This window comes from Aplidium turbinatum, chromosome 8 (genome assembly GCF_918807975.1).
Source record: "Aplidium turbinatum chromosome 8, kaAplTurb1.1, whole genome shotgun sequence".
Taxonomy (NCBI): Eukaryota; Metazoa; Chordata; class Ascidiacea; order Aplousobranchia; family Polyclinidae; genus Aplidium; species Aplidium turbinatum.
Genome location: NC_137479.1, coordinates 28693774 through 28711941, shown reverse-complemented (window position 1 = coordinate 28711941; position 18168 = coordinate 28693774). Strand labels below are relative to the sequence as shown.

Here is an 18168-nt window from a genome sequence, read left to right as displayed (position 1 = left end):
TAACCCTAACTCAGTGCATTTATAACTCAGTCCGGCACAAATTTATACTTATATTAGGTTAGCCTAATGATTGATGCAGCCCCCCCCCATGTTTTGAGACCACGAGCCGCCACTGCCTGCCTCAAACTTCACTCGCGTCCTAATTCCTTAGCCTAATAGCCAATAAACAATACAAAATGAAAAACATCACCAAAATGAACAAATTATCCTCTTTCCCTGAGCATGAGGAATGAACATGATGATATTGAAATGCATGCAATAGCTCAGTTGGTTAGCGCGTCACTTCTGGAACGAAGAGGCTTCAAGATCAAGCGACGCTGGTTTGGCTCTCGGGGTGTGCGCTTGAGCAACTCACGTTAAGGACAGCTCTCCATTCAGTGGCATCTAATGAATGGAATAATTCCTCGGCAACAAGACTTCAACAATCGGAAACTTTACTCTGTCAATCTCGTTGACCGGACCTGCGTCAGTGATTCAAAGCCTCTGCAAGTAGGCCTATGCGAAACTACCAGGATTAAGCTCTGCAAGAAGCTTTCCCAGTCCGAGGATAAACATTCAATTAAACAATAAAAAAAAAATGGCAACTTTGCGTTGCGCTGGAGCAACAAGAATCCGCTCCGCATTTTGTTTCCAGAAGGGGTAGCTCTAGCTAGTCGTATTTCTAGCTGGATAATTCAAGTTTCAACTCTTCGAGGAACAAACTTTCAAAGTGCACAAACAAGGCTTGCGTATTTTCTGCATTTAACTTGTGGCACAAACTACAGTATGATTAGTAGATACCGGTGTATATCGTTTGGTGAACATCTGGTTCAATGTCATAGCCAGGGTTTTTTTAAGGTTTGGTTTGGGTGACCGCTAAGTAGTTTTAAGAGACCGCAAGTGTTTCATTTAAATACCAAAAAATAGCCATATTTGCTTAAGATATAGCGAGAAACAACCATTACTTTTCTACTGTAGTTGCAAGTCCAAATTTTGGGAAACCGCTGGAGAAATTTTTGGGGACCGTTTTGGTCCCCCAAAACACCTTTAAAAAATCACTGGTCATAGCAGATGTAAAAAAGTATTTGACGGGTAGGCACCAAAGTTCCGATAAAGCAAGAATTTGTAATAAAAAGTGGGAAATCTTAGGTCCAAAAATAGAAAACCTGCAGCCGGGGACATACGGTAACTCCAATTTTCACCTTGTTTTAGTCACTTTACATATTTTTTGCCCCAAGAACACTTCTATACTTTTTAGCACACATTTTTATTGGACTATAGTCATCGAAGCTGTCATCCTGTTCAAGTTGAATTGTAACTTTTGATTCAACATCAAAGTTAAATTAAAAGAGATTTTTTGAATATAACATTAGGCTAGAGTTTTAATAGGTTAGTTGTTAAGGAAGTTTTGAACAGCCATTATTAGAGTAGTCATGGAAAATGAGGCTATATAAGTTTAAATGGAGTGAGACATCATGCACACAATAGGCCTACATATATATATCTATTTTGAGCAGTGATGTATTGTACGCGCATACAAAAAATATTGACGCCGTCAGCGTAAATGCAAACGTTCGAAAAACCATAGGCCGTATGCGTCAACGTAACTTAAAAAAAAGTTGTCAGCGTCAGCGCATACACTAGCGTAAACTCATTTTGTTTGCTAGGTGCCAAACATTCACACGGTATAAACCACTCAAAACAAACAAGTTTTATTTTAGATTTCCACGAAGAAACACAAGCATCTGAAAGTGTTCATCTGACATTTTACTGTGTTTTGGTTTCAATATGTCTTTGCCCATTGAAAACATTTTTTCAACTTATTCAAAATTTGAAAAGTTTGATAAAAGAAAATGCAAACAACAGCTAAGATATTAAAAAGTATGCATTGACGCTATCCACTAAAAAAACAGCGAAAACTTTACGGCGTAGCCTCAAGCGACAACTATACTCTACGGCGTAGAATTTGCGGCGCATACGTACATCTGTGATTTTGAGTGTAAAGTTTAATTTGAAAACAGCAATTCTTCTGTTTGCAACTTTTTGAAAAATAAAATGAATTTACAATGATTGACTATTTGCAATAACTTTGGTCTGTGCTTTCCATGTAGAAGGAAAATTTCGAAAATGTGTTGGAGATGTCTTTTCCCTTAGTACAGCGTTTTCTTAAACCCACATGCGGATCACACTTTACTTGTTTGTTGTTTACAATAACCTTCCTGGCACTCTTGTGATCTAGCCTTGCTCATACCTTTACAAAAGTCTTCCTAACAATCAAAGGCTTTGGTTTGAGAATCAATGTCTTGTAATACAAATCTACAAAGCATATATACTTTACATCATGTTTTCGTTATTACTGGATTAGCTTAGTTTAATTGTTAACTAAAAGAAGTTAAATGATTAATTAAACTACCATTCAACGTTTTATAGACAGAAAAAACTGTATGGTCCTGTAACCTGTGGTGAAATCTTCTAAAATGACCGAGACTTTTGATAAATTCTTATTTCTGTACTTTAAAAGGTCGTCGCTAATTAATTGGATACGCTGACTGTATTACATTGTATTATAATCACTGAAGTCATATTGAATTGATATTAATAACAATACCGTCTATTAATTTTCAGTGCTTATCTAAGTACTGTAAATTAGTATACTTCGGTAGATGTTCATTGTGATGGCTTTTTTGCTTTGAACATTAAGTTTGTTTTAACAAAAAAAAACCTAAGCGAGTAATGTCGGTCTGGAATTGCATGCGGGAAGTGATTAATTCTGATGTCTCTGGATTTATTAATATTCAATTGAACACTGAGAATATGTCCTTATAATGTTTGTAATGTATTGTATTGAGTTTAAATTTAACCGTTGTTATTGCGTTCATAAACGTAGTTGCACTGATGAGAATTTAATATTCGAAAACGCGTTCTGCAACACTGTGTTTTGCACTCTGCAATGCCTGATGCAGATTTATCTGTAGATTTCCATCACGCATTGAAGCGGTGATCTGATAATGAAATTTTCTACGGTTTGAGAAAAAGTTTTCTCTGCTTATAAAACGTTGAATGGTAGTTTAATTAATTATTTCTGAAAGTTCCTTGGTTTCATATTATCAGAAGTTAAATGCGCAATGTTTTTATTTTCCAAACAAAACTGCCCTTTGGTACAGTTTTTGCTTTGGTAATACAGAACTGGTTCTATATTTGGAGCTAGTGTACCAGTCTTCACTCTGGTCAAAATGCCATGACAACAATCATCTGGCAAAAGTATGGGGCTTTAGTATGATTAATTGATTAACTACTTTACCTTTGTCATACTATTTTCTAACCCCACTGAAACCCTCATCTAACCCTAAAGGTTAGAGTTACAAAATAATGAAAGTTCTAAAGGGAAACTGGAAAGGCATAAACATTAAACAGCTTGAATGCTATTTACACACAGTTTCACTTTACATGTCTTTGTCGATTTTAACTTTTACTGTATATTCACAGTATATTATATATGGTATTTATGACCAGGGTGGAGACTTTTATATCGGCTCCCTTTATTCTTGTAAAAAGTTAAATGATTATCAATTGTAATGAAAACTGGTGAGACTAATTAGTTTGAACATTAATGACTTAGCTAAAATGGATAGACATAACCAGTGCTGTATGCACAAGTTTCTTTTGGATTTTTTAGTATGCAAGAGAAAGATATGTTTCATGGATTAGAATACTTGTCCCCGAAAAAATCAAGAAACATTGAATACAAACATAGGAAACAAACTGCACATGAAATTGGTTAATTATATATCATCCACTTTCCAGATTTTTTTATCTGATTGATGTATTTTACTGATCTGCTCAGGAAAAAGAGTTTATCGTGAAAGGGTGTTATTGTTAGGAACGTGTATTTGCTAACTCGGTTGCAATGAGCAATACAACCAAAGTTGTGGAGCTGCTATAAAAAAAGTCTGGCTCCAGCTCTGGAGCTGTCAGGTTTTGCACCAGTGTTTCCGCTCAGTAAAAAATGCTTTAAAATTTGACATAGTCAGTCATCTCTCATAATTTCTTGTTTCATCACATAAATTTATTAAAATTAACTCATGGGTTTCTTAGTTGAAACTAGAGCCTGAGCTGTTACATTTTTTATGGCTGCTACTCCACAGTAAGCAGAATTAAAAGCTTCGGCTCCAAAGTAAGCGGAATTAACAGCTCCAACTTCGGCTCTATACATTACAAGCAGAGTTAAAGGCTGCGGCTCCATTGAAATTGCTTGGCTCTGCGACTCCAGAGCCGGTTCCGCAGATCTGATTACAACTGTATGATACAATCCTAAAACTGTTTAGATATAATCCTGGTTAAGTTTAAGAGAGTTTATTACTGCTGTGTTACAGTTACACAGCACAGTACATTTTCAAATTTCCTCCTGAAGCATGGTGTATGATAATTATTGATTAAAGCATTTATCATCAAACTGCAACAATCTGTCTTTTTTTATCTTTAATAATCTCTATTACATCTCAACTTTGAATACTGGTTCTATGTTTCAAATGTGCTTTCTTTAGCTTTGTAGCTGCTGCATGACTTCTGTGTATTGAGTGTGATCATTCTTTTTGCCTATTCTGTGGCTTTAACCAAGTCCAGCTGTGCAAAGATTAGGTCTTTGAAGTATGATGTCATGCACATGAGATAACAGTATCAGGTTACATTTGCTTGTTTTTCTTTTGACATATATACATTAGGGTGTTTCATTTTTTCACCACTTTTGAAATTCAAAATGCCTGGGGTCCCATCTGGTGGTATTTGGGGAAAAAAGTTTACACCCCAATTTTTTTTCAATTATGACGTCATATTGAGGTGGTCCACGAGGTTTGAAATTTTTGGGCCTCAAAATCTCGAAATTTGGGCGTATCTCCGGAACCACACATCATAGATCGACAAAATTAGTATCAAAATGCGCAGAAGGGTCGGTTTCCTATACCTGATGTAGAGAATATTAAGGTCTATCTGCTTGAGAAAAAAAGTTATTTCAAAAAATCTGATTTTCGGTCTATTTTCTCCTGATGAACAGAGATCAGGTGATCAAGATAATAAGTTTTTCTGTATTTTTCCACTCTTGGAAGCTGTTATTGCGTAGTAATAGTTGGTGTTAAGGTTTCAGTACTGGGCTTGTCTAGTCTTGCTATCTGGTTAAGCAAAGCCCCATCTTGCATTGCTCCGGGTCCCTTCTTGGCGCCGTCCACAAAAGAAATGACGTGGGAAAGATATATTTCGTTTATGTGGGACATACATTTAAGGGTATGAATATCATGACCAACTTCATCATTATAATAATTGACCAGTCGAGTATTGACTCCGGACTTTTTTCCTGTATTGAGAGCAGTCGTATCAGCCATGACTGAATATACTTGGGATAGGTGAACTCTGCAAGCCTCCTGGATGATGGTGTCAAAAATCAGTGCTGCAGTGACCGACACAATTTTGGGAAAATATTTAACAGCAAGCACACTTTCGTGCTTCATGCCATTATCATCAACAAGTTGACCCAAGAAAACGTATCGATCTATTTTATCGACAACGCGCCCATCATAACATAACTGCATGGCAGAAGCTGAGTTGAGAAGGTTCTCACTTTCCATCAGAGATTTTTCTCTTGTTTTTTGTCGTTGGCGGTATACTGTCGAAGGTGCTGCAGCTATTTGATCTTTTCCAAGAACCGACCTCATAAGATCTGACTGTTGGCGTACCGAAGTCATCCTACGATCAGCAAGTAAACAACTTCTATCATTTATTGAAAAAGAATGTACTTTCTTGTACACTTTTCCCCCAATAGCTGGTTTCAGAGGCTCGTATTCCCTATCATCTTCCTAATTCATATCCCCATCAGAGTCGCTTTCGCTACTGTGTAGACATCTAACTGCTTCATTTCTTTTTCTTTGTTTCGAACATAGTAATGCCGATGCTTTGGCAGATTGTATGCCAGAAGTGCTCGGTTGTTCAACTTCACTGCTCGTTTCCCACCTCCTTTTATGATTTTCCCGTTCTAAAGCCTTTTCTACATGGTTGACATCTACGCCACTGATAAGCATTTTTCAATCTTTTTGCTGATCTTTCAAGAAAGCGATTTCTTTCTCCTGGACTCGGTTTTCGAGTTCACAGGTGCAAGAGAGTTTCTTTTGAAAAACAACCAGATTTTCGGAGATCGAACACTTCACTTACATGCACATACATCGAACAAGTTCTGTAACCATTCTTGATTAACCTCATTACCTCTGCGTTTCATTTCTTTTTTTCTTGCTGCATTGTACTTCTCTATCACGTCTTTTAACTTGGCTTCAATTCTCTGTTTGCTAAGCACTGGAAGACCAGTTTTGTTCCATATGCCAACTACATCTTTCAGCAGTTCATCTTTCAAATCTTTGAAATAGAGTACCGTATTTTCTTCAAAAACTTGGGATTAGTTTCGGCTACCGTACTCTCTTCCTCAAGTAAAAATAGTGATGATTATATCTGAATTAAGGGGAAGCACATTTTTCTCCGATTCCTTGAAGTTTTGCATCGACTTACTAATACTTGGCCTTAATGCCATAATGACACTTAATCAAAATCTAAAGCAGGTGAGCATACATACCTCTTCCTCAACGGTTACATTATAATATCCTCGACGAGGAATAGCCATCATCATCATTATAATAGCATTACCTTCAATTATTACCCTTTCGTCTCTTGCAAAACGAACAAGGACTATTATTACGCAATAGCAGCTTCCAAGAGTGGAAAAATACAGAAAAACTTATTATCTTGATCACCTGATCTCTGTTCATCAGGAGAAAATAGACCGAAAATCAGATTTTTTGAAATAACTTTTTTTCTCAAGCAGATAGACCTTAATATTCTCTACATCAGGTATAGGAAACCGACCCTTCTGCGCATTTTGATACTAATTTTGTCGATCTATGATGTGTGGTTCCGGAGATACGCCCAAATTTCGAGATTTTGAGGCCCAAAAATTTCAAACCTCGTGGACCACCTCAATATGACGTCATAATTGAAAAAAATTTGGGGTGTAAACTTTTTTCCCCAAATACCACCAGATGGGACCCCAGGCATTTTGAATTTCAAAAATGGTGAAAAAATGAAACACCCTAATATACATCCTTTCAGTGACCTAATTTTCAATAGTTCTGCTTGACTGTGCAGTGTGCAGTTATCTTATGGCACATCCATTAATAAAATCTACTTACTAGTACTGTCTCAAGCATCTGGTAAACTACACTTCACTCAAAATAGAGTCCGAATCACCCTGTGCCACACTGATGCAGCACTTTACTGGTATGTAGGCTACCTGCTTACTGGTCAGTGACTATTAGTGATGGACCCAAAATTTATAATCTAAATGTGAGGAAATGGAATAGCCTATGTAATTTTTATCCATTATACAACTAGCCTGATTCGATTGTACTGGTTTTTCTTGATGTTTCTGGTGTAACTATTTTGCAGAATTCATGTTTTTCCTCTAATTAGTTGTGTTAAAGTTTGCATGGATGTTTGTGTTGTGAAATTATGTCAGCTGTCAAGTCAGCTAAAGGACATGCTGATGTAAAGTAAGTGCACATCTTCTAATTTTTAATATTAGGCCTATCAGGCCGATGCAGTTATGAAACACCAGTTACTTTAAATGTTATAAAAGTACAGTATGATATGGTACTCATACATTTTTGTATGATGTAATGTTAATTTATTCTCTTAAAATGTGGTTAATTATGCCTGTTTTTAGTTTTAACTGATTTCACACTTAACAAAATAGCTCATATGTCAACAACTTGTTAGCCTGCAATATGTTTGTCTGCAGTAGGTTATTATTGCTATAATTGTCCGTTATCGTTATTACTATATATACCGGTAATTATAATATATGGGGTAAGTTTCACAACAAAAGTTTTCAAAAAGATCTCCAACATGTTGAATGTTGATTCCACATACTTTGTGTGCTGATTTTATAAGTGCCTCTTTATGAGAAACAAATGACTACAAAACATATCATCTATTGTTATCTGTCTTTTGTGTGTTGTTACAAACAGGGTGATTTGTAATTCAATGGAATGTAACTTCTTGTTTTCCATTGTTCAGTTCTTCAGCAGTAAACAAGAATAAAAGTAATCATTTTTAATTTAAAACATGTCATGGTCATGTAATAGTTATCTTTAATTGAAATATTATATACCGATACCAGTAGGTAATACTAATGATATTTCCATCTGAGGCCATTTTTTGCCATATGAACCAGCAGTATAGCAACTATCATCTGTTTTGCCACTCGTTGATGTTATTGACTTAAAGTTCTAAGAGTTGTGTAAAAACAAAGATATGATATGTACTAAAAATCCTATTACTTTCAGGACACGGGCAAAATCTATACTCGCTGCCCTTGAAAGATTGAGTGGATTGAGCACCCCTGATAAAGAACAAACTCGTTACCTTTGTAACAGACTGCTTAATCTTGTCAATGACCAAGGTAATCCATTATGTATTATACATTATACAATGTACATTCTCTTGTTTACGTCATGGCAATAATGATTTTGTATATTATTCTTGAGAACCTTTTAAAGATATTAACACTAGGTTAGCTAACTAGTTTTTCCATGTTTGAGTTGTTTAATTACTGGAATTATTTACATTGAAGCAGTGTACCTTGGCAAATGCACACATTAACTGTAATCTGTAGTAATAATTTAGGACCGACGTACTCTGCAAATATTTCGATATAATATGATGTGAACTGTGAGCTTTTACGAAATTGAAAATATCACACAAGATGTTGTGTAAATCGTAGCAAATGGTTATCCAACAAAAAGTGATGTGATATATTATAATATTTATGTATAAACAAATATGCCACGTATGTATCCTACCATATCCAGTTAAGTGTGCAGATAACATGGGATTACATTAACTTTGTTTGCCATGGAAACTTGATTAATAAATAACTCGCTTGTAAGGGAAAAAAAAGCAAATCAAGTATGATAATTGTTGTTGCATTAATGCATTAAGAACAGCTTTGCTTTAGCTTGCTCAACAAAGTCGCTGTAAAGAGATAAGTTATATACATTGAAACAAAAAGTTTAAATATATATTTAGACTATGAATAGACAATATGTATAATTGTATATAAAATATATATAGAGAGTAGACTAGACATTTGTGTAATCATTCAAAATTTACTGTCTCACATTAATTTGACGTTTGTGCAACTGTGCATAATATTATAGCCTATTACAAACTTTAAATTAAAACGTTTTTCATTGCTGTCACCTGCAGAATGTCTTCACTTTGGCGTAAACATCAAGGTAGTGATTTCAACTCAGAAAGCACATCTGTACTTTGCCGTCGATTCAACGTCTCGTGATGTTGAATTGATGTGAAACCTCCAGATTTTGCTAACTGGATGGATGATGTCATTATTTTTGTTTATTTTAAATAACTATAATGCAGTTGGAAATCTGCAAAGTTACTAATCAGCACTTTACCTTTGAATCTTTAACATTCTATTTACTTTCGCTATTCTGCTTGTGCTTAACATACCTAATTATGTTTTTTAATTTTATAATCTTTTGTCCGGCTTACGCATGCTCAAAGTATGATTAATTTGGTCAATTTAATTTGTTTTACGTTTAATCCTGGGAATAGTTGACTTGAATTATCAACTCAAGTAACAGAATGGCCAATCTGTCATTAAATTTGTGAGTACAGCAATGCAAGAGAAAACTTTATTTATGCATTTGTCAATGTGTATACAAAATATGTAGCCTACCTATATTATATATATTTTTAATTACAAAATGCTTTTTTTTCATACGTTGCCTAACTTTTTAAACATATATCAGATCACAATCACAAGTTAGTTTGATTGTAGTATGCCGCTACTTCATATTCAAAATATTTAGATATTTGGTAAGTGTACTCCCAGTCCTTTGCCATTGCAAGAGTTGGTTATTTTGAAGTGGTTTGACTATACTGATTCAGACTTGGGTCCAAGGTTTATTTTTGAAATGTATTTCATAATTTTTTTTAAACTTTTTGTAAAGTTTCCTATATCTGAGTAAAAAAGGCCCTGTTTCAAATGTGGAAAAGCACACATGAAAGTTATCATCATGCAAAAAACTAAGAGCTGATTTTTTTTTGGCAAGTTATGAATTTAAATCACAATTGAATAAATAAATTCTCATTGTAGACTTTGTGTTTTTAAAGTTCTATTATATACTATAATATGTGTATTTTCTACTATTGGATCATGTTCTAATAAAGTAGTATTGCCAGTCAATTTTTTTGTCATAAGAGATGAGTAGAATGCTAACTGTCATACTTTTTTCAATGTTGAAAAGACAGTAATATATCCATGTCACTATATTTTCCTGCATATCGTACTTTCAGTCATCTTGTCACCAACCCAGCATGTACTCCAATCAATCCTTTCTTGCTGATGAGAAAAATTATACGTGTTCCTATGCATAAATTTTATCTTTTGAAATTTGTTAATTGTATCATCAGTATATATATAATATATATTTTATCATTATCAATAATATTAATTTTGTGTTTACCATCATGGAAGTGGATTTCTCTTTCAACAAATATAATATGTATATATAAGTGTTTTTTGAAACATTAAATCAGTAAATTTGAGTTAACATAAAAAAGGTCTGATTTGCTAACTGGATTTTAAAGATATATAATATACTGCTAGTGTCAAAAAGCTTTATTGGATTTGCACAAGTATTCGTAAAAACCAACTGTTGTTTAGGTATACTTCAGTTATTTAATTTTTTAGTTTCTACAATCAAATCCGCCATGTAGCGTATTAACAACTAGTTATTCTTAATTTAATTGCTGTCTCAAACCTTTTGTAGAAACATCAAAGAAAGATGTGACAAGTAAAGCCGGCTTGGACATAATCTTACTAACCCTGGAGGTACTTGCGCTAATCTTTCAATCATGTGTCAGATTTGAACGAGATATAAATGATTTTTATTCACTTGATACTATCATTCAACTCAAGTATAAAGCGACTTTTACTTATCAACGTTTTGTAAATGGTTGCCTTAAGCTTGCAAGAACAGTAGTTCACAGTTTGAACCGCCTATGAATATCGTTATCATGAGAAATATCATCTTAGAACATGTTAAAATAGGCTAAACATATGCTCAGCCATAATGTGGCCGGGTGATGTTGAATGTTGACTGCGTATTAGTTGAATCAATAAGGTTTAAAAAAAAATAATCAAACCATCGCACTGCTGCATCATCAGTGGAAAATTTGTTGTTTTAGAGTTGCAGCGACCAGGCAACATGTCTAGCTTTGGTGGGCACTCTGTCAGAAATTGCGAGCGGTGGAAAGGGCGCCATAAGGCGGCTCGTATCACACGATGCGAGCCGTGTCTTATTGCATACGCTCTCATACATCGGTGTTGAGTTGGATTGGAGGCTTCTGAGCGCAATCATTCATTTACTTGCAACGATTGCCCCAAAGGGTGAGTCTACAGAAGTTTTCATGGCTTTTCTATATTTTTACTTACTTCATTACAGTCGGATGATGTGGAGTTCTGTTTATTGATTTTATTTTTCTCCTTAGTTTAATATCAATTTCGCATTCTTCTAGTGCTAGTAGTAACATGATATGTTTGCTCACGATTCTTTTCACTCATTAAACTCCCATTCACCGCTGGTACATTGAAATTGTACTTCATCTTCGCATTCTCTTATGTGTAGTCTGTGAGTGTAAAATCAACACGTTATGTTTGCTTCTACAGATAGAAGATTTTCTTTGCGTGCTCGTTTAACCGGAGCCCTGTCCATGATATTGTCTGCTGTCCGTTCCTCTCACAACCACACTAACCGCTCAAAACTGCTTCCTGCCGCCCTATCTGTGCTTAAAACGAGTCTACTGAATTGTGAGTAGATACCATCTGCATCTAGTATCATTATAGGCGTGGATTGTGTTTTTTTTTTGTATAAATGTTGTGCAAAAAATCTAGCAGTGTACAGTGCACAAGGCTATACTAACGCAATAATACCTTTCCCGCGCAACTGGATTGCTAACGTCCCAACTGTCATTGGGAAAAGTAATGTCTGTGACAGCATTCCGATGTGACATTTACTATATCAATTATCAAGGCATCACTTCTTGTAGGTCTTTGATAAACTCCAAGTGACACTGTTTTATAAGTTTCAAAAATCGCTTCAAAGTTCTTTTTCGTGGACAAGTTCCACCTCACATAAATTGTCCTATAAATAAAGCCTGGATAAGATGTTGAGTATGTACAGTACCAGTATACCGGTACAATAAATATTATTTATACCATACTACTAAAAAGTGCACAATGCCAAGCTAATAGCGAAGCAGGACGAATTAAAGCAAAGATGGTTGCTTCTCTCCTAAAAATCTTGGCAACATGTTTTGCTCTTGGCAGGATCTTCAGAAGATTCTAATTTAAACAGAACATAGTCAATACTCAATAGTTTTGTATTCTATTTGAATAAAAACCTTCCGATGATCCCGTCAAGTGAAGCGGGTTGTTTAGATTTATAAGAGAGTACTGCCTAGCAACTGCATTTGCTCCAAAACTCGGATAGGTGTAAAACTGGGTGCCAAAGAACACCATTGCACACCTAGGACGCCTAAGCTTGGTTCAATGGATGTGTGAATAAATTCATAGTGTGTTACCGTCTGGAAATGTTTTTCTACATATTTCTTGAAAAATTTCTTTTCTTCATCAGCTTCGACGAATGCAAGTTTGCTTGGCAGAGCCGGTGCAGTGCATGTTGTGTATAGGATTGTCACTTCCCTGTCGAGAAAGCAAGGCCTAACAATGAGGTTCGTTCAGCTATTTTTGTTGTATTGGTTTGTTGTTTGGAATGGTTCCAACTTCTCAAACGCGTTGTGAGCGTGCGTGGTTTTGGTTGCATTGTGAGCTTTTACGTCGAGCCTCTTCAATGAATTCGCTTTTGTCCTAGCCTGTGTGTACTGCAAGAAACGACGACTCTCAGTAACAAAAAAAAGCTTGTAGACTTAATAAGTTTTTCCAATCATACAGAACTATGTTTTCGTCTGACTGTTATTAATGTAGACTTGTAGGAATGGTTTCACGACCTTTTAGCCACAATTTCCGCATAGAGACTACTGTATTGTAAGCTGCAACTATGCAAAGACAAAAGCCTGAACGATTAAAGCTAAGAATGAGTAAGGAATAGGATAATGTGTGCTTGACACATGCAATCTATGTAGAATGTTTGTAAGCTTATTTAATAATCCCGTATTAGACTTTTATTTGTCCGGCATATAATCCTTTTGTTTACTTCCACAGAAATGCGCTTGCGTCATTGAATCTGCTTGTTCGCCTTTCAAGTAAGTGAATAGTTACGTTTGGCAGAAAGTTAGTTTGAGTTTGTGGACATGGATCAGTGAGTCGATACCTTCCTAGGTCGCTTTTTAAGATTGGTCAAATTAGATTAGTGCTGGTGGACGTACGGTACGGAAGACCAACAACCGCTATGGACGAATTAAATAATTTTTTATGTCACTGTGCTGTCGGTTGCATGTCCCAAGTGTTGATCTTGAATGTTTAGCCAATGCTCGAAAGGTATTGGGTTCGACTCTTACCGAAAGCATGCCGTTGTTTCTCAAACTTACTAAATAAAAATTGTTCAACCACCGGGCTTAAGCATGAATGAGACAAATCTCAAATTTTTCAACATAATTGTTTTTCACTTTCAGTCGAACAAATTGTTTTTGTTTAACAGAGGTGAACGCTAACCGCTCCATTAAGCTTGGCATTGTTGTCCATCTACTAAACATGCATCAAGATTATCACAAGCAGGATTTTAAACATAACCGCCACTTGGAGATCAGAAAGTCGATTCTCAATACCTTGAAGAATATTGTTTTGCTCAGTGAGTGCTTTCCGACATTTTTCATTGTGGTTGTTACTTTTAGATTTATCTTGTTCCCAGACAGGAAATCAATCGTTTTTTACATTGATTCAACGCCTGCAGACGTTTGAATCAATGTAAAAAAAACGTTTGATTTGCTGTCTGGGTTATTTGTGAGGCCATCATAAAATATTGTCGCTTATGCATTCCTATGAAAAGTCGATGTTTTGCATCATTTCAACGTCGCCAGATAGTTAGTTTATTCTTGCGTGTCAGAGATAATCTGTAGGGTGTCAGACTATTGCTGCGACTTGCGACGGCACACCCTATGATGTAGTCCTCCATCACAGGTCACTCAAGTTGTTAGTAAGTGAATGAACTTCGTATTGCTAATAAAAAAGGGCTTTTATTATAAGAACCTGTTAATGAGAGCTATTATAAACGTGCGGAACTGCCTCAGTGGAGCTTTCGAAGCGTTTTTTTGGTCTCAAGAAACGTATTTAGTTTTTCTCAGTTCTATTTCTATTAATTGCAGAAACACTGGTGCTGTGAATTGACTGAACATTGTTGTTTGTTCTTTTAACAAATCGTTTTTTGCAGAAACTGGACGGAAATCTTTCCTTGAGGCTAATGGGTTACGCATACTGTATAAGTCGTGCAAGGAGTATTTAGAAGGTTTGTAGTGCCGTTTCAATTACTCAGAATCCGTTCAATATATCTTTTAGTGTGTTACCTTCGTGCGCCGAATCAGTCACCACTTCAGTATTCCACTGCCAGCAAATTTAATTTTAACTAACTCTGGTGAAATTGACACCGATGCTTGAAATTTTAATTTTAGCTTACCTTGTGCAGTAGTTTTAATGTTGTTGAGTTGAATATTGCAGCAGCGTTTCGTAGCTGTGTCGGCTTGTTCCTGTAGAAAACTTTGATGTTGACTTTAAACTATTCTTTTAAATTATTCCAATGCCTGCTGCATGGAATGAACAAATAAAGATATAGATAATTTTTAATTAATGTGCAAAAAGAAGCTTGTTAAACCAGCTGTTCCCAACATGAGCGCTGCAAAGAAATTTTAAACTAGCTAATTTGTACACAGGTGCCCTCAGTAGTAAGTCTACTGACTCTCTACTTATCATTGCGATTATGGTGGTCCGCCGTTGCCAGCCTAAGAGCCGTCTCCCCGTCCCCAACTCAAGGTGCACATTCCATTTCGTGCTCCCTGGCGGCAGAGAAAGATCAAACTCCTTAGATTACAGCTGCATGTTCGGTTAGTGGGATCCGTCACTCTTCCCATTCAGTCATCTTCCCATTCATTTTTTTTGTATGTTTAGTTGATTTCACCAACATGGCCCTGTTTTTTGCCATGCTAGACAGGTAGTCACTAGTGACTACCTGGATCTAGCCCCCTGAAGAAATCAGTCATGTCTGATTGACGAAACTATGGAATAAAAGCAGATTGTTACAGTATACATCTTGTGATAGTTTAGCTTAATTTGCACCAGGAGAACACCTCATATTCTTCAATTAAATGCCTGGTGAACAGCCTCATTCAATTTTCAACTCTTCCCAAAAATTAAATTCTGAAATGTTGCATCCGTGTAGACACCCAGACAGCAAAAGTCGTCATTTTTACATTGATTCAACGTCTGTAGACTACTGTCTTGGCTGTCTGCGCAGTACAATGAGATAAACTTGGATAAACGCAGTTTAATATTTGTGTATAGCTGGATTGTTGTTTAGAATTATTGGACTTCAGAAATCCAACTGTGAATGTCACTTTTAATCTCATGTCACGCTTGAGCAATCATCATACGGACATACTGCTTTCGTTTAGCGACAATTTTCTTTTGCGCTGTTTCTACACAGAAGTAAAACATTGTTTGCATGTAAAGTTTTATTTTCACCTCTACTGTTTCAATCTTCGACGCTAGTTTGCTTGTTGAAGTATTCCATCATTTCTCAAAGTTTGAGGTATTCTAGGTTGCATATTTTTTGTAAATGTGCAATACAGTTACCCAGACAGCAAAACCTTTCACTTTTACATTGATTCAACGTCTGTGGACGTTAAATGAATCACTGTAAAAGTGAAAGGTTTTGCTGTCTGGGTATTAACAGCATAATCCCACTATCAGCTAACGTTTGCACAACGTTCGTAGACGAAAGCGACGATGATTTCGAGGAAAACGAGGATAACTTGTCAGGAGAAGACCTGGATGATGGAGGAGAGGCAAGCCAGTCCAAGAGAAGAGGATCCTGTAACTCTGTAAGACACAATTTGTTGCTTTCAACCGTATTATAAAAAAGTATCTACTGAACGTGACGACGAGCGGCTACAAAGCAGCTTGCTTGATCTCTGTACGCAGTACCTATCTATTCAGATATTATAATCAGTGTCGACCCTGTTTGTTTGTTGTTCGTCGTATCCAGGCTTACACGCGGTGGTTGAAGATTTAGATTGAGTGGATGGGAAGGCAAGGAAGCCAATCTTCACGTCCACCTTTAGGCATGCCTAAGTGCCCTGCCAGAGACACAGCAGCATGCCCGAGCAGTGTCGAACCATCGCCCTTTCGGTTGTGCATCCACGGCTCTCACCACTCGGCTATGCAGCCGACAGTGTCGACCCTGAGGTTTAGGGATGAAGACCAAGCTTTTTTAAAGCAAAATAGAAAGAGAGAGAGAGATAATCAGTAGACAGGTTTTCTGATAGTGAATCAGCAAGAAGCATTAAAAGCTAAACAGCCAGTTGCCAACTTTAACCTAATTTCAGTGAGTGCCAGTTTCCTAGTTCCAGAACGTAGTCATCATGGTGCATTGGTGCAGGTTTGCATTGAGGACGAACATTATTTCAGTCTTTAATAAATTAAAACGCATTGATTTAATTGAAGCGATTTTAAAACCAAAACATGAATTTTGGGTCTTATATCATCGTAGCGTTGTAGAACATCGCAGCAATGTGTTAGTTGCATGCCACAATCTTGATTGGCGTAGCACGGTCAAAATTTTTGTGTTTGAAGGGTTCATCTTACCACAATGGCTTGGTTAAAACGACAGATCCAATTTAGAGCAGCTGCAGCCATGATCTGATGGCTTGAGTGTTTGCTTTTTGATTCTGCGGTTTATCAAATGTAAACCTTATAAGCTATTGCTTGTCCTCTTGTTCAGCCTTTGTCGATTTTAAATTCAAAAGGAATTGTTGGTGTGATTCTGAAACGAACATGGACTTGGGAATGTTTGAATAACGCCAAGGACTGGATATTCCATGCTAACATGTGCTATGATGATTTTTCTTTTTTTGAGTTCAATTATGTTGTACTACAATAAAGATTGTATATTCTGTTCTCGGCTAAACTTAACTCTCTGGTATAGAAGCGATTTAGTATGCCATCGATTAAATAAATGCGCCTTTTCTACTGTCAATACACTACCAGTATTATTGTAGCTGAAATATAGTTACAATCTTTTGGATGAGAGTTGAAAGAGGGCCATTATAATCCTGTTTCGCTTTGCAAAATGCCGATAGCCATTTGCGCAATAGATATTTATATAATTGATTGAGTTTCGCTTTTAGCAGCATGATCGTTGCTCACTTCACAATGTAGATTTTAACGACATGTTTTAACCTGATGCTGCGAGTTCGCTGTGGTAATAGCGAATTGCACTTGTTGATGATCAATAACTAAACTTTTATCTGAGCCAAGGTGTTCTTTCAGGCTGGAATGGAGTGGGCATATCATGCTGCCTGTGCAGCTTTCCCTGCATTTCTTGCATATGATCTTGTAAACACAGTTCTTGGTGGTACACGTCGTCGTTCCGTAGTGGGTAGTTTTGTAGCCGGCAAGATTCGGATTTTTGTGGTCTTTGAAGGGCAGTCTTTGATCATCAACAACGTGCGACTTTGAATTTACGATCATTTCCAGAGAAAACGACGCAGTACAATTGCGCTTCAAAGAGGCCATTTTCATGAGTAGACAGAATCCAAAAATCAACAACCGTGCCGAAAGGAAAGAACTATGTAACCTAATCTATTAATAGGGGGGGGGACTTAGAACGCTTTTTGGCGAAAAACGGTTCTCTAATGGGCTAAAAATATGGACCGAGATATAAAAACTCCAACAAGCCCAAATTTATGCCTCTGGAAGATCGTTTACCCCCTTGAACATACCCCTTGAAGATGACCACTTTGAGATTTTGGATATTTTCTTGCAGTGTTGCCATATAAAGCAATACGATCAAGTCTTAACACATTTTATCTCGCAAAACTTGTTTCTTTGTAGTTTTAAGC

The 18168-nt window shown here is 36.4% G+C and overlaps 2 protein-coding genes across 2 annotated transcripts in view; one reads left to right on the top strand and one right to left on the bottom strand.

Annotated features, from left to right (window-relative positions):
• Positions 1-4744: 4744 nt before the first annotated feature.
• On the bottom strand, positions 4745-6918 carry LOC145775596 (uncharacterized). The gene is made up of 2 exons (XM_082586909.1): positions 6845-6918; positions 4745-5679 (listed from the first exon to the last, which is right to left on the bottom strand). Exon 2 carries the CDS (start codon positions 5595-5597, stop codon positions 5085-5087), a length of 513 nt encoding a protein of 170 aa, XP_082443035.1. The 5' UTR covers positions 5598-5679; positions 6845-6918; the 3' UTR covers positions 4745-5084.
• A 540-nt stretch (positions 6919-7458) lies between these two features.
• The window catches only part of LOC145775473 (cytosolic carboxypeptidase 1-like), a 28278-nt gene continuing 17568 nt past the window's right edge, over positions 7459-18168 (top strand). The window contains exons 1-11 of the mRNA XM_082586767.1: positions 7459-7562; positions 8358-8473; positions 10869-10930; positions 11287-11488; positions 11768-11908; positions 12735-12831; positions 13322-13362; positions 13758-13907; positions 14487-14561; positions 14983-15153; positions 16043-16149. Coding sequence (XP_082442893.1) covers positions 7522-7562; positions 8358-8473; positions 10869-10930; positions 11287-11488; positions 11768-11908; positions 12735-12831; positions 13322-13362; positions 13758-13907; positions 14487-14561; positions 14983-15153; positions 16043-16149 — 1203 coding nt within the window. The 5' untranslated portion in view covers positions 7459-7521. The remainder of the gene's footprint in view (positions 7563-8357; positions 8474-10868; positions 10931-11286; positions 11489-11767; positions 11909-12734; positions 12832-13321; positions 13363-13757; positions 13908-14486; positions 14562-14982; positions 15154-16042; positions 16150-18168) is intronic.

Coding starts and splice junctions, on each gene's coding strand:
- LOC145775596 (XM_082586909.1), bottom strand. CDS start 5,597: ATGGAAAGTGAGAACCTTCTCAACTCAGCTTCTGCCATGCAGTTATGT.